The 23,955-nt window shown below is 35.8% G+C and overlaps 1 protein-coding gene and 2 gene segments (V, D, J or C); all 3 read right to left on the bottom strand.

Moving 5' to 3' along the window:
- Positions 1–2,801: 2,801 nt before the first annotated feature.
- LOC103045117 (Ig gamma-1 chain C region secreted form-like) lies at positions 2,802–15,596 on the bottom strand. The segment is given in 7 exon segments: positions 2,802–2,961; positions 9,625–9,980; positions 10,101–10,415; positions 11,572–11,862; positions 11,985–12,293; positions 13,297–13,608; positions 15,289–15,596. Coding segments are annotated over 6 exon segments (1,605 nt in total).
- Positions 2,968–7,016, bottom strand: LOC107197489 (immunoglobulin heavy constant epsilon-like). The segment is given in 6 exon segments: positions 2,968–3,320; positions 3,441–3,755; positions 3,940–4,206; positions 4,655–4,708; positions 5,486–5,536; positions 6,855–7,016. Coding segments are annotated over 6 exon segments (1,068 nt in total).
- A 6,812-nt stretch (positions 15,597–22,408) lies between the features above and the next one.
- si:dkey-204f11.3 (uncharacterized protein LOC100034401 homolog) lies at positions 22,409–23,742 on the bottom strand. The gene is made up of 2 exons (XM_049468271.1): positions 23,434–23,742; positions 22,409–22,660 (listed from the first exon to the last, which is right to left on the bottom strand). Exons 1-2 carry the CDS (start codon positions 23,719–23,721, stop codon positions 22,409–22,411), a joined length of 540 nt encoding a protein of 179 aa, XP_049324228.1. The 5' UTR covers positions 23,722–23,742.
- Positions 23,743–23,955: the final 213 nt, after the last annotated feature.

Genomic DNA, 23,955 nt, shown 5'->3' with positions numbered 1-23,955 from the left:
TCAACCAACCCCACATCATTTACTAATTATCCAGGTGGAGACTTTTTTTTAACCAGGCAGTGTAAAAAGAAATAGTGAATTATTTAAAAAATCACTCTGTCAAGCTTTAACTTTAATTTTAACTAGCCATTTAGCTAACTGCATTTCTATAGGCCTTGTCAAGCTTGCCATTGAGTCACAGGATTTCAAAAGGTATAGATTCTAATCATAGCAGAGTTTTTTTATTGTATCACAGTAGTTATTATTTTCATATTCTGTACAGTTTGCAGTGAAATGCTTTGATGACTGTCCGTTCACATGAGCTGATCCTTCATCACAACACCTGATTGCAAATTTTGAGATACACTAACATGCCAAAAGCATGGGACAGCAGTATGTACATTGATTATGAAGTGTTCCCTCGAGGGAAGGCTTGTAAACACCCACACCTGGCTATGTGTCGGATAGATGAGACTTTACATTTCTAAAGTTGTGCAGCAATTTAACATTCCAGGATTCACAGTTTCATGTGTGTACCAGGAATATGTCATAAAAGGCATAAAATAACATTTAAAATATACAAAAATGAAGCACCAAAAATCTCGACATTATATACACACCTTGGACCCCATATGCCCTGCATGTTTTGGATACACTCTTTTAATCAGCTTAATACATTTTATGTTCTTGATTATTGCAAAAAAACATTTTAGAAGTGTAAAATGTTTTTTGTTGTCTTTGCACACAAAAATAGCACAAAATGCATTAATATGCTACATCTGAAGTTTTTTAATATTTAGATCATTGTAGTCATTGTAGTGAAGCTCAGCTAAAACTTGCTGAACATCTGCTGAGTCCCACTTAGAGAAATCTAAAGTTCATGACATCATAATGCAAATCCAGTGTGGTGTGTGTTTACCCAATACTTATATGCTGCTGATCTGAGTGGAGCATTAGAGTCTCATCTTAACTTTCAGCATGAAGATCACACTCTCCTTATTACTGCTACTGCTCACCTTCAGCAGTGAGTTTATTTTTAATGCTGATTGAAAACCCTATATTATAGAGCCAAAACTTTAATACTTTAATAATAATCTGTTTTTCTTGTTTTTAACAGGAGTGAAATGTCAGAGTATGGAATCATTAGAAACTGCAGTTCAGATAAAACCTGGAGAAACTCTGAGTCTCTCCTGTAGAGGATCTGGATTCACCTTTAGCAGCTACCAGGTACACTGGATCAGACAACAGACTGGAAAACCACTAGAGTGGATGGGATATGTTTATACTGATGGAAGTGGCGATGGCTACGCAGCATCATTTAAAGGGCGAACTAAAATCACCAAAGATAATTCCATCAGTATGGCTTATCTGAAACTGTCTGGTGTGACAGCAGAGGACTCAGCTGTGTATTACTGCGCTCGCAGAGCACAGTGATACATATTTATGGAGACACCGTACAAAAACATGCAGCTGCTTTTAGATGGATGTTTTGATGAAAGGATGTTGTTCAGAGTCAGAGAGTGAGTTTCTGCAGATGGTTAAGGGGTTTAAGCAGAACAACCACATGGGGGCACTAGAGGATAAGAAAAGAAGTGCAGAATGAACAGCATCAGACATGGCAATGAACTCTATAGACACAGTCAAACACAATACATGATATCGTACGATTATGAATACATTGTTGGTTTTAGTCTAATATTTTAAGTTATGTTTATAAATTAGCAAAAATGGCATGCCTCAGGGTTCAGTTCTTAACCCTGTGCATTTTTAACATATCAATTCTCACTGATTCACAAGCATTACTTACACATTTACCTCAAGAAAATAAGTTGTTTTCATGGAATAATAACATTATGGTAACATAATGTTATTTTAAAAAGTTTTGTTTCTAAAAAAGAGTTTAGATTCTCACTGAAGGCAGCAAAACTATGAGTGAAAACATGTGGAGTTTTATGTACTTTACAAAAAAGATGAAATTATTAAAAACATGTTTTATATTCTAGTTTCTTCAAAATAGCCCCCTTTGCTCTGATTACTGCTTTGCGCACTCTTGGCATCATTCTCTCAATGAGCTTCAAAAAGTGGCCACCTGAAATGGTTTTTCAACAGTCTTGAAGGACCCCAAACCATCTAGATTGGGTTCAGGTCCGGTGACTGTGAAGGTACATAAAACTCCACGTGTTCATTCATTCAGGATTTTAATGCCTTCAGTGAGAATCTACAATGTAAATAGTCGTGAAAATAAAGAAAACGCATTGAATGAGAAGGTGTGTGCAAACTTTTGGCCTGTACTGTATATATGGGTGGGTGTTGCTATAATTAAGGGCCCTATTTTAGTAATCTATAGGTGAGCCAGGGTTTGCTAATGCTGTGAAGGTGCATGAGTATGTAATTTATGAAAACAGTAATGTTATTTTGTATTTGTTTTTGTTGTTGATGTAAAAGTTGGGTTTGTGTGCTGTGTCCTTGTGTGTGTATTGGGTGGGATAAGAGTGGACGTCTGAAGATTTACTGTTGTAAAGGTTTTAATCAGTCAGTGGCGCATCTGTGCTTACCTGAACTCATTTCACTTCCAGACCAGTGTAGATATAGGCTTTTGCTATTTAAGCCAAGCAGGCAGAAGGTGTGTGAATACACTGTTTGCAGGGTGTAAGATAGAAATGAGCAACACAACATTTATCTCAATATGAAACAACTAAAGACAAAAAGAAAGCAAAATAAAAGACTATGCAATGTATTATGCAATTCTGCAGATTTATTGATATTGCAAAAATAATAATGACAAAAGCTTATTTTTTTCTATTTTAACTCCAATGTTCTCATTAAGACTCATTAAAAACCTGTAGAGCAATTTAATGTTAATAGTCAAACACAAAGATAAAGATACACAGAATGCATCAGAGGCTTCTCAGATCATTCAGGTGAACTACAGGAAATATCTCAATCAGCCAGATACAGCTACCAGAGATACTTCCTGATCACCTCTGCCTGAGAAAACTCTTAGTCATAAAAAGGATACGCAGGACAGGGAGGGAGTTTACTCGCGGATGTTGAGTTTATCCTCGGGGTGGTGTCATTCTCCTTGTTGGCATCTTTGACTGCACAAATGAACTTATTTTTCTTATCGTTGTATTCCTTTCCAGACACAGTTAAGTAGCTGAGGACAGTATTATTGTTGATGTGAACTGTGCTGCTGCCTTCCATGTATTCACCACCATTCTTTTGCCACATGATGTACACATCCCCCAGATCAGAGCTGCTGACTTCACACAACAGAGAGACTTTATCAGAGTCAGAGACATGCTTCTCAGGTTTGTAGAAGAGAACAGAGGGGCGTTCACCTGCACAAGAATATTACAATACATTACTACATTAGAACATCCACAACAGAAGTTGAATTTATTTCAGAGTAACAGCACTGTCAGCTTTACAAGATTTGACTGCAGTGCAGCTGTTCTTACCTCCTATCTTCACTCTAATTTTCTCTGAGAATGGTGTTTTATCTCTTTCAGTAGAGCACTTTACTTCTGACCCAGAAAACCATTCAGATTCACTGATGTTCAATGTACTGGTTTTAGTAAATGGTGGTGTCGTCTCTTTAACATTATCTGTTACAATGGTTGGGGGATTAGGTGTTTGTCCTCCAAATGTCCACGACAAGTTTGCTGCTTCCACTTCTTTTTTGCTATCACCAGTTATGACACAGGTGATTACTGCTTTATTCTGTACAAAAAGATTCTTCTCAGATGGTGGATTAATCTTTAGAGAGAACTTAGCTATATAAAAAAAGAGAAAAAATACATATTAATAACAATAAACATTGCTATTATATACAATAAGGTGAATCAATTGTTCATTTAGAACTGCTTGTTCATTTTGGTGGCACACAGTAAGCCAACAGAATATTAGGCTGGTGGTTATGAGTACCTCACTGGTATATCAGTCGTGACACTACATTACCTTTAGATGAGAGTTGCTGCACATATGTTAAACCTGCATGTGTGACTTCACAGCTGTATTTGGTGTCCATGCTTGTTTGGTTGGCTTGAAGCAAACTGACAGCTTTGAAAGAGCCTGTAGGATTTTCAGTAGTTTTCCAGTCAATGCCTTCGACTTCCTGGTTGTCCTCTTTCCACTTAATACTGAGCTTTTTTGGGGAGAAGTCCTCAATTAAACACATAATAGATTGACCCACTTCATGCACATGGATGACTGGTGGAGAGTTCCCTTTAACCAAAGGAATAAAACAATAAAAGTCCAGATTTTACCCATATTGCCTGCACATCTTCAGGATGATCCACAACAAAGTTGAATGAGCTGACCATAAAAAAATACAGATAGATAGCTGTTAATATTGAACAGGTCACCATAAAATTATATCATTATAATATTTGAGAGATTTGGCAGGAGCCGCCACTGTTAGAAAGAATAGGCATTCAGTCATGAGAGCTGGAAGTCTAGGCTCATGACATGGGGCAGCTGTGGAATTGGGTGTCATGTTTATTTCACTCATGCCATTGAATATTTTTTCTACTTGAGTTTCTAAAGCCCTGGCCCTGGCCCTGGCACTGGATTTCACTTGAGTTTTTTATTCTTTAACCACTTCACTTCAGTGTGTACCTTAGGAAAAAAACATCTAAATAAATAAATAAATGTATTAGCTTAGATTTATTACCATTCTTATTAGCCTCTTTAGTGATGTTGGTGTCCACTGGTACAGCTCTAAACACTGAAATAAAAAAAAAAGTTTACATTACATTACAAGTCTGTCACTGTCATTAATGTTCATTAACGCTATTTTAAACCTTTAAATTTTGAACCTTTATCTAAGCAGAGTACTTGCACTGTCATGTCCTGGCCTGTTTCCCGTCTGTCCTCGTGCCTGTGTTTTCCTCACGTGACCTGTGTCCCTGTTTTCTGTCTCAGTAGTTTTCCACCTGTGTTAATTTGTAGCTCCGCCCCCTAGCCCCAGGTGTTTCCACCTCCCTTGTGTGTATATATAGTCCTCCTCTGACACTTTGTCCTTGTCGGTCTTTGCACTAACCCCTGTTGTTTGTCTGTCCCACGTTTGCTTCTCGTTTTCGTATATATATATTTTCGTTTATTCCTTATTTATGTCTGTGTTTATCCCTCCTTGTTTATTCTTTTGTTTAATCCTTGTTATTTTCTAGTTTCCTGTGTATTTCCTTATATATATATATATATATATATATATATATATATATATATATATATATATATATATATCCCTGCCTTGTTTAGTTTTGTTTATCTAGTTATAGTTATTAGTTTCCTTCTTTTGCCTACTTGTTTGTTTATGTTCCTAGCCCTGTTAGTTTATTCTGTCGTGTTTTAGTTTCTCGTTTATTAGCCTTCCTGTTTGTTTATTCTTATTATCTCTTGTTCGTTTAGTTTATGTTCTCTTGTTTGACTTGTTTGTTTTGGTTATTGGTTTATTCGTTTGTTTGTTTCTCTGTTATTTATTTATTTAATACATTTATTTTACCTGCGTTTACGTCCACCTCCTCGTCTCCATGCCTGCACATCCTGACATGCACTAAACCCACACAGAACACACAGTTTAAAAAACACATTAAAAATACATGATGTATCCATTACCTTGCACTTACACTTCTCTGCAAATATATGTTAAAATTTATAATTGTTTGAAAAAATGCAGTGAAAATGAGACAGAAACTTTTATGGATAGATTAGTTAAACACAGTTTATACAATGTTGTCACCTCAAACCTCAAAATTTCATCTGTACCAAATATAAAGCTCTGAAAGCATTTAAGGCATGTATTCTAAGAGATTCTGAGATGTGACTGGTGACTCTGAGTGTCTACATGGTGCTTGAAAGGTTGTTGACCCCCTACAGTTTTCTACAGTGGTATAATTAAGTTTGGGTATCCCTGATCATTTTCACTATTTTCCTTTTATAAATCACTGGTTGTTCAGATCAGTAATTTCAGGTAAATATCTCATATAGCAGATGAACACAGTGATATTTAAGAAGTGAAATAAAGTTTATAGGATTTACAGAAAGTATGCATCTAAACTCTTCCTATAGCTTCCAATGAGAGGCTGACTTCTGGTTGAAGGTATTTTGGATCATTCTTCTTTACAGAACATCTCCAGTTCAGTCAGGTTTAATGGTTACTGAACATGAACAGCCTGCTTTAAATCACACCACTGATTTTCAATAATATTTAAGTCAATGTTTTGCTGCTAAGATGAATTTTATTTTTTAATTGAACCTGGCAAATCAAAATAATAACCTGATCATTTGCAGTTACCAATGATGAAATAATATTGGTCTGTTTAAACTGATGCTCACAATTAACAGAATTAACAGACATTTTAAGTGTAAATAAAATAAAATAGCATTCATTTTTTTTAAAAGGTCTCCGTTTCTTTTAAATATAGTTCATTTTTTTAGTTTTGTGCTTTCATTAATAACAAAATCTTTGAAAGAATAAAGTGATGCCTATAAAACACATATTTTGTAAAGGACCAGTTATGTAAAATGTACCAGCATCTCTAATCTTTAGTTTTAGAGTTAGAGTTTTAGAGTGTCATGTGTTTGTTTTTACTTTAATTACATATGCAGTATTTAATGTTATGCAAAAGGCATAATTTGGGCATCCCTCACCAAATTATACAGCAAGTACAGAAAACAAACTGAAATATAATAAAAAATTACTGTCCTGAGTGTAACATAATTACAATGGTATCACTTTTGAAAACTCAAACATTTAATGCTGTCCTCTATGCAGAGAATGTGAATATATAGTAAGTTTAGCTAATCAGACTTTTATAGATATAAAACAGTGTGGTTTATTTTTAGTGCAGCAAAAATAGTGAAGAACACACCTGGCACGATCAAAACCACGAGTAGCAATGGTAAAGTCATGGTCCAAACAGAAGAGGAGATAAATCAGACAGGCAGTAAATCCAACAGGCAAACAAGTTCAAAAGAAAAGCAGGTTAATACTCTGGAAAATTCAAATGTAAATAAGAGTTGAGACGTTGCCAACACTTCAGAAGTTTGATCAGACATAGTTAAATATCTCGTCACCACCTGAATTTAACTAAGCAAATACAGTCCCCTCCAAGAGTACTAGAACAGTAAGGCTGTTCAATTTAGTCCTCCTGCTGTAGACTGAAACATTTGGGTTTGACAATAAAAAATGAATATGAGACAAAAGATCAACAATCAACATTTCAGCTTTTAATTCCAGGTATTTACATCTGAATCAGATACACAGTTCAGAAAATAGCACCTTCTGTCTGAACCCATCAATTTTGTGAGTAAAAGTTTTGGAACATGTGACGATCGGGTGTGTCCTGATGCATTAATTTTTCAAACAATAAACAGCACTCTGCTCAGTCTCCGATTTGGATTTTGCCTGTGCAGACTGTGCATATATAGAGAGCTGTCTATGGGTAAAAACAAGCAACTGTGAAGCTGAGAGAAAACAGGAAAATCAGAGCCATTGCCCAAATAGACAGTAGAGATTGCATAAATAGCCTAAATAGACAGTTTAGAATGTCCTCTGGAAGAAAGTCATCACTGGTGTACTAAGTAACAGATATCGGACAAGTAAACAAGTTAAAACTCTGGTGATGGGGATTAACTAAACTATCTGTCATTCCATGGTTAAGTTCTGGAAACATCTGCACAGGAAGGACCACTACATTTACATGCAGTTTTATAACTGGTTATGTAACTGGTGTGAAAAACTTGTTGCATGATTCTGAAGAAGACTCATGGCTGTGTACTAGCTCAAAAGGGTGCTCCTCTCAATACTGAGCACATTTATATTTAATTTAATTTACTGAATTTATCTTTTTTGTAATAAATGTCCAATTTTTTCTACATTTCTGTTCAAGATGAGGTGCTGAGTGTACATAATTGAGAAGTAAAAAAAACTTTTTTGATATTAGCAAATTGCTGTAATAAAACAAGAGTGAAAATTTAAAGGGATCTGAACACTTTTGTACCCACTGTATATGATAATAAGTAGCAATGCTCCAAAATGACTTGGAAGTGTTAAGGCATTCAAAAAATAAGATGCATTCATTAATTCAATACATTTTTATGCATGGATTTCAATGCATGCAAAAGGTGAACAATAAACAATAGACACACATAAATACAGTAGTTGATATGATAGCAACACAGCCTCATGATGCTTGTAATTAGATACTGTATTTAATAAATAAACCCATAAAAAGCACAACTAGTGTGTCACTTGGCTAGGTTTTTGGCCCATGAATGTTTTAAACATGATTATTTTAATGTCTGTTAATTTAATAATTTACCTTTAGACAGTTTAAATAAAACCCAATAAACTCAAACTAAAAACTGCAAACAAAAACTGTTCTAATGTTGGACCCTTCTCATGAACTTATTTACAGTAGCTATATTAAGTTGCACCTACTGATGACAGATATGTGTAAATGTACACAGCTTGTGCCTATAGAGAAGTACTGCCAATAGAATAGGACCCTCTGGAGCAGGTACTGTAATTAAAAAGACCATTGTTTATTATCAACTCAAATTCTAAAATAAAAAAAGCAAACTTCAGATGTTGTGGCAGATGTTTTTTTTAATCTGTTAATATAACTAACTTACATGTTATTATACTAGATTTGTATTTTTATTGACAGTACAAGTGCAGTACTTTAATAAAAAAAATTAAAGTACACCTGAAAAACAACCAAGTCATGGCCATTCACCCAAACTGACAGATCAAGCAATGAGAACACTGGTCAGAGAAGCAGCCAAGAGGCCCATGGTCACTCTGGAGGAGCTGCAGAAATCCACAAGTCAGGTGTATGGCCTTTATTGGAAGAGTGTCAAAGAGAAGTTCATTTTTAAAAGAAACTTATGAATTTCTGTTTGCAGTTGCAGCAAACATGTAGAAGAAGGTTCTGTGGTCAGATGAGACCAATGTTAAAGTTTCTGGCCTAAATACAAAGCGCTAAATGGAGAGGAAAAGTAACCCTGCTCATCACCCTGAACACACCGTCCCCAGTTCACACATGGCTTGCCCTCAACACTGCTATAATATTAAATATTATGGGAAATTAGCAACACAGAGATGTGTTTTACATGTGTGATGTGTTTTAATAAACCTTACAGAATGGGAATTCCATTAAATACCCTAACAATGACAAAAAAAAATGTATTGTATTAACTGATATAATCACACCAATTACATAAAAGCTATTAAAAGCACTGTTTTGTCCTGTACTTTGCAATTTAACTTTTCTCAGTATGAAACTACTAAAGAAAAAATAAAATAGAAGACAGAATTATGTAATGCTTTATGCAATTCTGCTGATTTATTGATTTTGCAAAAATAATAATAATGACAAAATAATGACAAAAAGGTTATACATTTCAGCTTCAGGATTCTCATCAAAAATTTGTACTGGAGTGTTTAGAACCTTTTATTACTGATGTTTAGACTATGGCCTGTGTAATAACACAATATAAACAAAAAGCACACACACACAGTGAACACAGAGATACAGATACACAGAGATGCAGCAGAGGCTTCTCAGATCTTTCAGGTGAACTGAAGGAAATATCTCCATCAGACAGATACAGCTACCAGAGATACTTCCTGATCACACAGATCTGAGAGGACTCTCAATCTTCAGGACACGGAGGACTGGGAGGGAGTTTACTTTTGGATGTTACAGCTGTCTTTGGCGCAGTGTCATTCTCCTTGTTGGCGTCTTTGACTGCACAAATGAAAATATTGTTTTTATTGTTGTATTCTTTTCCAGACATGGTTAAGTAGCTGAGGACAGTATTATCATTGATGTGAACTGTGCTGCTGCTTTTCATGTATGGATCATTATTCTTTTGCCACATGATGTACACATCCCCCAGATCAGAGCTGCTGACCTCACACAACAGAGAGACTTTATCAGTGTCTCTGACATCATTCTCAGGTCTGTAGAAGAGAACAGAGGGGCGTTCACCTGCACAAGAATATTATTTCAAAATTAAAATATCCACAACAGAAGATTAATGTATTTCAGAGTAACAGCACTGTAAGTTTTAACTAATGAGAAGATTGACTGCAGGGCAGCTGGACTTACTTCCTTTCTTCACTTTAATTGTCTCTGAGAATGGTGTTTTATCTCTTTCAGTAGAGCACTTTACTTCTTTCCCAGAAAACCATTCAGATTGACTGAGGATCAAATTACTGTTTTTAGTAAATGGTGCTGTCGTCTCTTTAACGTTATCTGTTGCGGTCCTTCCTGCTGATGCTGGTTGTCCTCCAAATGTCCACGACACGTTTGCTGCTTCCACTTCATTTTTATTATTACCAGTTATGACACAGGTGATTACTGTTTTATTATGTACAAAAAGATCATTCTCAGAAGGTGGGTTGATCTTTAGAGAGAACTTATCTACAGAACAAAAAAATATGGTAAATATGTGTGTTGTATTTATTTGTATTATATATACAGTTGTTCCAGCAACATTTAGATAAGTATACTGTTTTTTTTTTATCAAAGTTAAATAAATTAGAAAACAGTGTATGCACACAAATAAAAATGATTTAGAAATATTAGTCATGAGAATAAAGAACAACTGAGGCACAACCAAGATAAATAACATAAACACATAATGGTCAGAAATGAACTATACAGACTGTCAACACAGAGACTACATTTACACAGCAAGTAAAAGAAGCCCAAATCTGATCTTTTTTATCATATGTGACATATACAGTGACTTGCAAAGGTATTTATACCCCTTAAGTTTTTTTTTTTAAAGCATGGAATTTTTGTCACTTTACAATCACAAACTTAAATGTATTTTATACATTTACATTTTATACAATGTATTTTAAAGACACACTACTATACTACAATCATGCCAGTACAGTCACTGCAGTGCTGAGTATGACCCATCAGTTTAGATATTAGACACAAAGGATGCATCAAAACCCTGTTTACATCTGGACATTCCATATGCTTTAGGTATTAGGATTATTTCCACCAAGTTAAATAAAAATGTTACAGTAAACATATCCAGGATGTATTTAAAACAGAAGTGAATCAGAATCCTCAAAAGGTCACTAAAGGTCTCAGGCACAATGTGCATTACTTTGTTCTAGGCTCCTGTACTGATCTGTTGATCTCAGTGACATTTGTCACTGCTGCAATCAGAGTCATTCCCAAATTAATGATAATAAACAGTTGGTTTCTCATCAGCATTGAAAGCTGAAACTGTTGTCTTAAAGAAATGCATGATGGCATGTAAAATTGATAGTTCTGAGGCAGCAACTATGGCTAGCACTGGACAGCAAGAGGCTAAACAAGGCTGAGTGAATTTAGATATTTCATTCCACACTGCAGTTTTGCTTCCAGATGTAATTACATGAGGTTACACTTTACCAGGATATAATTCAGATAATAGTCGATTATGTGACCAGCTGTAAATGGGGTAGGTGAATTTCTGGTATCATTTCGAGATGAAGCAAGATGCTTCCTGATCACACAGCTCTGAGAGGACTCTCTGTAATGTTTTAACACAGGAGAATATAAGAGTTAAATTTACTCATAGATGTTGTCTTCTGTTCTGGTAGAGCTCCAGCCGTCTTGCTGGGGTCTTTGACTACACAAGTGAATTGTGCTCTGTTGTATTCGTTTCCAGTCACAGTTAAGTAGCTGAGGACTGTATTAGCATTAGTGTGAACTGTGCTGCTGCTTTCTCTGTACTGGCCGTTGTTCATTTTCCACATGATGTACACATCCCCCAGATCAGAGCTGCTGACCTCACACAACAGAGAGACTTTCTCAGTGTCAGAGACATGCTTCTCAGGTTTGTAGAAGAGAATAGAAGGTTTACCTGCATGAGAAAAAAAAGTGAATTAAAACATCCAAAACAGAAGATTCCTTTTCTCATTCAGAGGAACAGCACTTTCAATTTTAACTAATAAGAAGATTTGACTGCAGTGCAGCTGATCTTACCTCCTTTCTTCACTTTAATTGTCTCTGAGAATGGTGTTTTATCTCTTTCAGTAGAGCACTTTACTTCTCTCTCTGAAAACCATTCAGATTCACTGAGGGATAATGTACTGGTTTTAGTAAATGGTGCTGTCGTCCCTTTAACATTATCTGTTGCAATACTTGCACGTGATTGTCCTCCAACTGTCCACGACACCTTTGCTGCTTCCACTTCATTTTTATCATCACCAGTTATGACACAGGTGATTACTGCTCTATTATGTACAAAAAGATCCTTCTCAGATGGTGGATTGATCTTTAGAGAGAACTTAGCTGCAGAAAAAAAAAGATAAATACTTGTGTGTTGTATTTATTTGTATTATATATACAATTGAGTGTCTGTGTGATGACCAGCGAAGCAACTCATTGAATTTGCCTGTTCCTGTTTGGGAATTTAAATTTTGATATTAACATCCGATACACAGTATCTGATACACAGCAAGGCAGGTCAGTTTGAACAATCAGATCAGAATGCATGCAACTTTTATGTCAAGTGAAGTAGCTGCCATGATTCCACAGAGACCCCAGTAATAAAATCTTCAGAAGGCACAGGACGCTGACCACAGCATGCTGTTGGTGCAATATTCTCAGACCAGTTGAACTGAGGTGTTTAATAACTCCAGCAGCACTGCTGTGTCTGATCCACTCCACATACCAGCACAACACACACCACTACACTATAATCATGCCAGTACAGTCACTGCAGTGCTGAGTATGACCCATCAGTGTAGATATAAAACACAAAGGATGCATCAAAACCCTGTTTACATCTGGACATTCCATATGCCTTAGGTATTAGGATTATTTCCACCAAATAAAATAAAAATCAAATAAAAATGTTAAAGTAGCACATCCAGGATGTATTTAAAACAGAAGTGAATCAGAATCTTCAAAAGGTCACTAAAGGTCTCAGGCACAATGTGCATTACTTTGTTCTAGCTCATGCACTGATCGGTTGATCTCAGTGACATTTGAGGTTACACTTTACCAGGATACAATTTAGATAATAATCCATCATGTGATAAGCTGTAAATGGGGTAGGTGTATTTCTGGAATCATTTTAATCAGCCAGATACAGCTGCTAGAGATGCTTCCTGATCACTGATCACTTCCTGAGGACTCTCTGTAAAGTCAGATGCAGCCACAAACACAATGCATGCAATATTAAACATTAATACAGGTTTATATATACAGAGGCGGAGGAGGAGGAGTTAAATGTAGAGTATTTGAGTGTGGAGTTACCAAATATACAACATAATCACAGTTACAGCCTTACCTTTGTAATTGCTCCATGTTGATTTGATGATTTCAGGATTGTGCCTTGCCTGACAGGTGTACTCTGTGCTTTTATTTAACTGCTGTGCGTCAAAGTGTATTTCACTTATTTGATAGTATCGTCTTTTGCTGTTATTAATTATGGTCCTAGTAACTGGACTCCCACTGAATGGAGTTTTATTCTTTAACCACATTATGTTAGTATATGTTTCAGGATAAAAATCTTCCAGCAAACAAAGTAGCTTCACTGTGTTATCATCCTCCCTAGCCAGCAGAGTGATCTTGGGCTCCACTTCTGGCACGGCTCTAAACACTGAAATAAAAACAAATTTAGATTAAAGTCTACCACTGTCATTAATGTTCATTAATGCTATTTTAAATAGAAACAGTTCAGGTTTTACCGAACCTTAATTTAAACAGGCTAGTCACAAGGAGACCACACAGAATACACAATGTAAAGAAATCTATATATAAAAAAACATGCCTTCATCACTTACTTTAGATGCAACTGATCACACAAGACGTATATGATATTATTATGTGCTTCTTTGCTTTATAACAAGAGATGCTATACTAAAGATGCTAACAAACATTGGACTTGTCAATAAAATACCAAATGCCAAAGTTGCAATTTCTTTAAAACACATAATACGTTATTATTTTTTTATATATATATATTTGAATGACTAGACTTAATATTATTATTTACAATTGCTCAACATTTTTGTCTTAAAAGCTGATTTTTGTGTTTTATAGATTAAAAGTGTTTCTCAGTCTTGGTCCTGAAGCTCCTGCCCCCACCTTATTGATTTCCTTTCTCCCAACAGTCCTGTTCAACTAATAAACTTATTAACACACCCTTTCAGAGTTGTAGGGATGGGATAAAGAAAGATAATATCTTAAATATGCAGGTCAGGATAGCACCAGAACCAGGATTAAAAACACTTTTAATAAACTACTCTGATTCCTCAGAGATGAGATTGGTAATAGTTTGTTAGAATTAATAAAAATAATAGTAACAGTAAAACAGTAAAAATACAGTTATTATTAGTTTTGAATTTCCTTCTTTTGTACACAATCTGACTGCCTGTGGTTTGGCAGAGTCCCAAATCTTTTCCAGCCTGATGAGTTTCAACAACTCTTTTTCTGAGGTCCCAAGAAAACGTTTTGTGAAGGTCAGACCTCAGGATCCCTGTTCATTAAATAAAACAAGGGCTCTGTCCACTCAAACCTGATCATCATTTAACTAAATAAAACTCCTGACTCTTAGTTTCATTTGAACACTCAGCTGTTAGTTGCTAACTGCTGCATTGATTATGTAGAACTAGTCTATATTTTAGCTTAGTTTTGCTGATGAATTTGTATGTGAGTTTTGCTGTTCACCTAAATTTTTATGTTTTATTTAAAATGCATTTTGAATCATAACAATAATTTGATCATTTGGAGTTAGAAAATGAATGCTACTCGTGCATTTAAATTTATGTTATTTTTAATTGATAATTGATAATTACAGCAAATACAATATTCCTGTATTTGCTGTAATTAAAATAAAGCAGAATCACTAGAGCATAGTTTTTTTGACAGAGGTCTTAATTTAATGTGAAAATGTTAGAGTTTTAGTTTTATAGATTCATTGATAAAAATAAAATGGATCAACACTCTGACAAAAGTTATAATGAGAAATTCATCAACAGGGGTCTCGTCTTACCATTCAGAGTGAAAATTGTTTCTCTGTACATTAAATACATACAAAACACAGTCTAATGCAAAAGTTTGGACATCCTTTGTCAACTTGAATTTTTGCATACACAAACTTAGATATGAAAATATAATTATTAAATATAATAAAAAAAAAAACATAAAATTGAATGTGCCATTACTTTTTCTTGCTCCAGATTTATTTTTTTGCAATGCATTGTAATACAAATTAAGCCACTAAACAGTAAGTGTGGTTTATTTTCAGTGCAGTAGGCAAAAATAGTGAAGAACACACCTGGCATGGTCAAAACCACGAGTATCAACTGTAAAGCCATGGTCCAATCAGGAGAGAAATCTCACAGGCAGGAGCCAAAAAAAGAAAGTAAATCCAACCAGCAAGCAGCAAACAAGGTTCAAACAGAGAATCCAGAATACGAGAAATGGCAGTCAAAAGCTCACAGACTGAGAAATACTTAAATAACTGTTGAGATGTTGGCAACACTTCACAAAAAAACTAAAATAGGTAAGTTTATATACAAACAGGTTGGATTAAATACAGCGGAAAAGTGTTAGAACTCTGGTGACGAGGAGCATCTGAACTAACTGTGATTGGATGTTTGAGAGCATGTGTCGATGATGTGGAAGACCAATTGTTTATGCAACTTATTACAGTGAACTGGGGTCCCAAACTTTTGCAGTGGGATATATGTTGTTGCTGCCTTGCAGAAACCTTGTATATCCAACATGGCAACTTTACAGGAATAGGAAAATACCTTCTTAACTTAGAATAGAAGTGAGTATAAAATATTTTAATCTTAAGTAGTTTTGGGTCATTTTTATTGGGCCATTCATCATGAATTTTTAAATTTCCTCTTTCTGGCTGTGGTGCAAAGAGGAAGGAGTGCAGGACAGGCATCAGCGAGTGCAGCATACAGCAGGTGGAAGTGTTAAGCAACAGTCAGGCCCAAAATAACCCCCAAAAGTCTCCAAAAGCAGAAGTGAAAGACCATCTGTGTCCCTATAACACCTGCACAGGAAGGACCACTACATTTGCATACACGTAGTGGGGGGAAAAGTGGACCTGACTACCCAGGGCCCAAGTAGGGAGAGGGGCCCATGAAAATTCTGATTTGTCTTTTTGCTCACGTTCCTTGTGTGCTGGGATGGATAGGGGTGCACTGACATTGAGTGTGTACAGGGCCCTGAAATTGCTGCTACGCCCCTGCACGTATGTAACTGGTTATGTAACTGCTGCTGTTTTCTTTCTCCTGATGCTTTGCGTCTTTCACAAATAAATACAAGAGCAATCGTTAATACAGATTTACACATTAAAAAAACACTTACAGGAAAAATGAAATCACAAAACATCAGATTGTTTCACAACAAAGGTTTATTAACTGTTGTTAATGTGATAAATTAAGATGATACTTAATAAAAACAAATACAGAATACATTATGTGTAAGTATTTACAGAATGATATCATTTCCACTTTCAGGCCATAAGACCCTGTTTTACTTGAAAGTTAAAACAACTGTACCCAAGATAGAACAATCCATGCGCAGTGCATCAAACTAGTTCCTTGTTTGGTCTGATTAAACTTTGGGTCCTTCCAAAAAAGGACATATAAATGCTTTCAGGGGCTACTTTTAGGCACTGTACCTCTTGCCTTTTGTTTCCAGTTGACAGACTTTGAGAGGGAGCACATAATAGAAATCTCATTTAGACAAATTTCCTGCCCTCTAGGCCACATATAATTTCCTCTGTTTGCAGTTGTGTCATGTATGAGAAACTTCATCTGTTACTTAGTACACCAGTGACGACTTTCTTCTTTAGGACATTTCATATGGTTGTACCGGCTATGAATAACGAAATCTATCAAAATGTAGAGTAATAAAGCCTCCTTTCAATTGTATAAATCACTCCAATACTGTATTTATACATGAGAAAATAAAAATGAATAAAATAAAAATGCTCTAAACGGACTTGGATGTGTTAAGGCTGTGTTTACCTGTCTTGACTGAGTTATCCTAAAAAAAATAGCTAACAGTCCACAGGATTTTTTTTTTTTTTTTTTTTTTTTTACATATTTTTAAATTCCTTAACTATTTTTCAAAGGTGATAAACTGCAGGTTGTGAAAACACACAGGGGTTGGAGAATGAAACTGAAACACCTGGTTTTACACCACAATAATTTATTGTGGTGACGGACAGTTCTGGTGGAAACAGGAGAGTTGAGGTGAACATTGAATTCTGCGTGATTTGATCAGCCGTGGTTTTATGTTTTTTGGATACAATCCGGGTTAGCACCCGAACATCCCTTTCAGACAGCTTCCTCTTACAGCGTCCACAGTTAATCCTGTTGGATGTGGTTCCTCCTTCTTGGTGGTGTGCTAACATTACCCTGGATAGCGTGGCTCTTGATGCATCACAAAGACTTGCTGTCTTGGTCACAGATGCTCCAGCAAGACGTGCACCAACAATTTGTCCTCTTTTGAACTCTGGTATGTGACCCATAATGTTTTGTGCATTGCGATATTTTCTCGTATTTTGAGCAGAACTGTGCTCTTACCCTGTTAATTGAACCTTCACACTCTGCTCTTACTGGTGCAATGTGCGATTAATGCAGATTGGCCACCAGGCTGCTCCAATGTAGCCATGAAACCTAAAATCCCACACTAAAATGATGACAGGTGTTTCAGTTTCATTGTCCAACCCTTGTATATATGAACATTACATCACAAGCCAAGCTCAAAATATTAATGACCCTAGTTTGATTCAATACACCCGCAACATTTTATAGTGTCCACCACAGAGCACATGAACTGGACTTATACAGAGACTTGTTTCTGATCCCAGCATGCAAATTAAATCTAGTCTAGTGTGTTCGTCTAGTACTTATGAGCTGATCTGAGTGGAGCAGTAGAGTCTCATCTCAACTTTCACCATGAAGATCACACTCTCCCTATTACTGCTACTGCTCACCTTCAGCAGTGAGTGGTGGTTTAAAGCTTTATCTGTCTGCTTTTAACAGAATGGTTGATTAAAAACAAAAACAATCCCATTGTCACAGAATTAATACATTATTATAACAATTGTTTTCCTTGTTTGTTTCAGCAGGTGTGAAATGTGAAAGTATGGAATAATTAGAAAGTGCAGTTCAGAAAAAACCTGGAGAAACTCTGAGTCTCTCCTGTAGAGGATCTGGATTTAGCTTTGACAGCTACTACATGCACTGGATCAGACAACAATCTGGAAAACCACTGGTATGGATGGGATATGTTTCCAGCGGTGGAGGCAGTAATGGCTACGCAGCATCGTTTCGAGGCCGAACTGAAATCAGCAGAGATAATTCTAAAAGCATGGTGTATCTGAAACTGTCTGGTGTGACAGCAGAGGATTCAGCTGTGTATTACTGCGCTCGAGAAACACAGTGATACAGAATAGTGAAGACGCTGTACAAAAACATGCAGCTGCTTTTAGAGGATCCTTTTCATGAGGGGATGTTTTACTCAATAGTCTGATATTCTGCAGGTGGTGAAAACTGTTAAGCAGAACGACCACAGGGGGCAGCAGAGGATAAAAAATGAAATGCAGACTAGAGGTCTGTGTGGGACTGCTTGTTTAAACCACTCCTGCCCACTCACGCTTGTTTTAGTCTCGTTACGGCCCTCTCCCACCAAAAATGTTTGCTTGTTTAAATGCCATGTTTTAATCAGGAATAAAAATATATATATAACATTATTATTATTATTATTATTATTATTATTATTATTAGTAGTAGTAGTAGTAGTAGTAGTAGTAGTAGTATTCATCATTGTGTGATTCTTATACATTTCTAGACTCTTTATTAATTTGCAGGATTTTTCTACATGTATACGTTGTCCCGCTTCCGCTATGTGTCTAATATATGGAAGGTTCCCCTGCAACGCTCCTACACACATGCTCACTGAAAAACCTGAAACTTGAGTTGAATTTACTCAAGTGTATTTAGGTATAGAAGTTTACGTACAAAATTACAAAAAAAGTTCACTAGTCTTATTTGAGAAAATAGTGATTACTCGGGGTGTAACAGTACGTGTATTCTTTGCAAACCGTCACGGTACAGGGGTCACGGTTCGATTTGCGTAAATGCATAGGAGTCTCTCTCTCGTATGCTCTCTCTTTCTATCTCTCAATATCTTTAAGGAAAAATATAAGTAGTTTAATCAGTTAAAGTCATGCTGTTGTTTTTGTTCTTAATGAAGTGCCACAATCAGGCTCATTGTTTGTTTGTTCCAACAAGATCCAAAAGATGGAGCCTCTCATGATGACAGTAGGAGAGAAACCTGGTTTCATTATTTAATGAAAGAGCTTGAGCCCTGTTACAACAATCCATCCCTAAAAACAAAACATGTTTATAGTAAAGTTCCTACATAAATTAAATTCTCATCTTTTTCAAACTCTAATATTAAAATAATTAATAATTAATTAATTAATTAGTAATTAATAATAATTATTATCTGGAGTGTGACTGGAATGAAGCCTTCATAACTGCCATGAACAAAGGGGAAAATGATTATGTATTATTTTATATGAAAATTGCACCACAAGTTTGGGGAAATTGCAGGTTCTCCTGTACTTTATTTGTACCTATATTTAAAGCTCACCTTCCGCGAAAATCCGATTTTTCTTGTTTTTTTGTGGAATACAGTAGGTCTCTCCGAGTTGAATGTGTACACCTGCACATTAAACTGTTTTGCAGCCCCCATTGTCTGCAGGAGCTAAGCAAAGAAATCCCCCCTCCCCCCCTCCGAAAAACGGGTGAATTTTGAATTATCTTTCTGCCTACGTAGGCAGAAACTCACAGACCAACCCACCTTGGCTCGAGAAACTCCCAGAGGCGGAGCTGAAGCGACGCAACATCACCGCTCATCAGTTAGGAGGTGGGAGGCAGTGAGCGGCAGAGCGGTGGAGGGGCGTCGCAGTGCTCCTAGCCAATCAGAGGATAGATATTTGCATGCTGTTTGCATGTATGAATATTCATGAGCAAAGCTGGAATCCGGTCATTTTGGACGCACCCCTAAAACAGTCCATTAAAAAAGAGCTATACAGAGACACCTGAGCACTTTTTTTTTTACAAAAACGGCTCACATGTCATTCATTCATACTAGAGACCACAACTAGACATTTTAAAATGAAAGAAAAAACGACGGAAGGTGAGCTTTAAGTACGAGTAGGACCCCATAAGTATTTTGTATTTACTGATTTATAGAGAACAGATACACCGTAAGTGTTGAGAAAGTATATGGTAAGTTTCAGAAAGTTACCTAGTTGTTAGACTCTTGTTCCTGGTTGTACTTTATTTTTACCTACAGTTAAAGTACCTGTAGGACCCTGTAGGTAAGTTTTTTGAATGTATTGGTTCATCCAGAGAAGTTACACCATAAGTAAAGGGAACTTACTTAACGCTAAAATAGTAAAATAGTATTTAAAGCATTACTGAACCTTTTTATGTAAGAATATATGTTGCTGCCCTATAAAGCTTCCCCAGTGGTTAAGTGACCTAAATGCTGGTGGTGTGTGGAGCTGTATTAAGCAGGGTTTATATGCTAATGTTTTAGTGCTATTTGAAAAAAATCTCTTCAGTATTCTTTTTTACTGTTTAAAATATGTCAGTTTTGCTGGATTTCACTGTGTATGTCCTGTGTTTCATCCATATGAAAAAAGTATGTGATTTTAAGAAGTGGTTTCATGGTATAGCGTTGTTTAAAAATAAATGTTTTTTATGGTACTTTTTTATATTATTTTTAGATTATATCTCTCACAGATGGTATTTCTAACTAGTTTCAGAATTATCAATCATTAAGCTTAATAGAGACATTTAAAAAAAGTTATAGCTCAACCAACTACAACAGCAAATTCCTGCTTTTCCAGTAATGCAGGAGTTAATCTAATAATCTCAAGAAAACAGTATCGAATTCTGCACTTTAAAGTCTAGTTTGACTTATGTTTTTCTAAAAAGACCCTGCTATGTATTTTGTTCAAATGAGAAATGTAAAGTTTTTTATTTATTTGGTCTAATATTGTGGTCTAATAAAGTGGAGACTTTCATGTTTTATGTCAAGTTTTATCTATAATAAACTGTTTAACAAAAAAAATGTTTTGTTTTTATTCCTATAAGCTATATTATACCATAGTCCTCAGTTTGGCCTCTGCAATAGGATTGGCTGAAAAAATACAACTACTTCTTTTTAATTATGGCAAAAATAGTTATGAAATATCATACATCATTGGCGTAATTAGCCCTAAATTGAGAGTAACAAGTTTTTTTTTTTTTTTTGTTAATTGGAGTTTGTCTCTGACAAGCTGAAAAGGATGTTTCAGTCTTAGAAAGTATTTGGTTAAACATACTATTTCTTCAGCTAGCATGCCTGTGTGGTGCTAAACTAGTAGTGTGTGTGTGTGTGTGGCCAACCAGACATGAAGCGCAGCTTCAGTTAAGATTCTCTGAAAACTCCAGAGCAGTTATTTATACCCATAATATACACTGAAAAGTTGTTTAAAATGAATAAAACACCACCAGTGTCACCAGTGTGTAGTTGTTTTTATTTCTGATTTGAATCTAAATAATTTTTACAAATTTGCACGTCACACGCTCACCCCAACTCAGTCCAAAATGACATTAAAATGTAGGATGGGGGACCCTAAAGCTCAGTCCCTACAATCACACCTACCATACATAAAAAAATACCATGGAACCATGATTCCTCTGAACTATAGTTTTCTCATTTTAAAACATCTCAGGAGGAATCCGTCGCTTCAAAAAGCCTCTTTTACCGGAGATCTCTTTTGGAGCAATAGATATAGCATTTATGTGGAAGAAACAACTGTGAAAAACGGAGGTATACATTTTAGAATTTGCGCACACTTTTTAGTGCTGTTTTTTTGTGCATTATTTTATGTGAGAACATGAGCAAAATCTTTCAGGACTGGTTAAATCACCATTTTCTTTAGCTAGCAATAAAAAGAGTTTGAATGAAAATCAGAATCAGTTTGAAATAAAGCTTTATTAAATCTGACAGAAATCATTTCATCAATGCAAATTAAGTTTCAAGTTAAAATCATTAGACGCTGATGTTTTGCATCTTGTACAATATTGGTTTTGGCAGATTTAAAAAACAAAACAAGATGAGACAATATGAAACAAAAACAAAATACATTGTGTTGCCATCAAACCAAAACCTTCTAGCATGGCAGTTGTGCTTTTTATTGTGTCATGATGAGTTTCATGATGGATGAGTCTAAAGAAATGCGGCAAAATGTGCAATAACTTTTTATCATTGATCTCTACTGAAGGGTAAGATGTTTTTTTTCTGTTTCTGTAAAGTTGCTGTTTTGGTGATATGAGGTTTTTGTGAAAACAGCGATGATATTTTTACCCTCTGTATCTGTGTCTATAATTATAACTATTATACTTGTCATTATAATTATTATAATCTGTTTTCTTACAAGATTTCAAAAGTTCTGGAAGCATCTCAGTGCATCGTTCTGCGTTTGCTGAACATATAACTATCAGCAGGATGACGAGGATCCCGGTCAGAATCACTGCCACAATACTGGAGACAAGAGCGTATCTTCCCCAACGTTTGGCCCCCGCTATGTTTCTTCTGTACCCTTGTTGCCGTGCCTGTGGCACACACACACACACACACACACACACACACACACACACATGCGCACACACAAGTTAGGTATATAAGAAAAGACAAGCAACATTTAATAAAAAAAAAGAATAAAAATCTCTCACAGTGCTTCTGTATGACTGGCTCTCTAATGGGCCCTGTTCTGATATATGTACAGCTCAACAGTGCAGAATTTAGTAACTGCTAAAATGGTATAATTTTACAGGAAAGTACCCCTGTTTAATTGTATCTAATATATAATCTAATGATATATTATGTCATTAATATAATTAGGGCTGTAAATGGGTTAAAAAAAAGTTTTTCTTCTTTCTTAACACTGAAACTTTGACATTTTATTTATATTATTTATATTTAAATATGCATGTTTAATTGTATCTTTTAACTTTGGACACAGATGGTCCTTGAAATGAAGAAGCAATCTTCTTAAGGAGCTAAACAGGTGGATTGAAGAGTCAGAAGCAGCAACATGGAGGAGCGTGTAGAGAGTATCATTTTTAATCCAGATTTAATCCTGAACTTCTGAGCAGTACTGATGCTGTGTTTACATGGCTAAATATCAGTAAATGCTGTTCACCATTCTCTCTAAAAAAAAGTGAATTACAGCAAGATGTTGGGGCCAAAAACAGCAAATTGCGTAGAAAAAATAAACAGTGACAGCACAAAGTGTAATATATATATATATATATATATATATATATATATATATATATAGTAGCTCAAAGGATCTCAACTATGTTCCTAATTACGAATATCTTACCCTGAGTGAAAATTTCATAGCAGCCGTGCCCAGGAACAGGACGTTGCAGAATGTCATGGTCAGCATGGAGCAGCACATGTAGTCCTTCACTTTCACCGGGATGATTTTGCGCTTTTGAGGGACTTGACGAGCATTTTTTGGCCGTTTAAACTTCGGCCGTTCAGTTTCTTCTTCATCCTCTGCCTCCTCTACATCATATACCTCATCTACTCCATCTACCTCGACATCTACATCCATCTCCACATCCCCCATCTCCATACCCCCCATGTCAAAGTCAGCGTCCTCCATATTGATGAATATGGAGCCAGTAATTACCTGTTTATCAAATGCTGTCTCTGCACTCTAATCACCCTCTTTTATACTGGTTTGTGTCCTATATAACTGCAGCAATGAAGCACTGACCTCAGTGTGAGCGGTATGTGGTGAAGTATCTATTATTCATGTACAGAAATAACCACAGTTGGTTTCAGGTTTTTATATGATCTAGATTTTACATGCTACAGAAGGGTAATGTAATGTAAG

The sequence above is a fragment of the Astyanax mexicanus genome, chromosome 19 (assembly GCF_023375975.1).
Source record: "Astyanax mexicanus isolate ESR-SI-001 chromosome 19, AstMex3_surface, whole genome shotgun sequence".
NCBI classification, from domain to species: domain Eukaryota; kingdom Metazoa; phylum Chordata; class Actinopteri; order Characiformes; family Acestrorhamphidae; genus Astyanax; species Astyanax mexicanus.
The sequence above is the reverse complement of the archived record's forward strand: the minus strand, read 5'-3'. Positions and strand labels throughout refer to the sequence as shown.

What these genes read in the sequence shown, in the direction of transcription:
- si:dkey-204f11.3 (XM_049468271.1), bottom strand. Translation starts at nt 23,721, where the DNA reads ATGGAGGACGCTGACTTTGACATGGGGGGTATGGAGATGGGGGATGTG. An exon ending in CTATGAAATTTTCACTCAGG is followed by an intron (nt 22,661 to 23,433) that starts GTAAGATATTCG and finishes TGTGTGCCACAG; the next exon opens with GCACGGCAACAAGGGTACAG.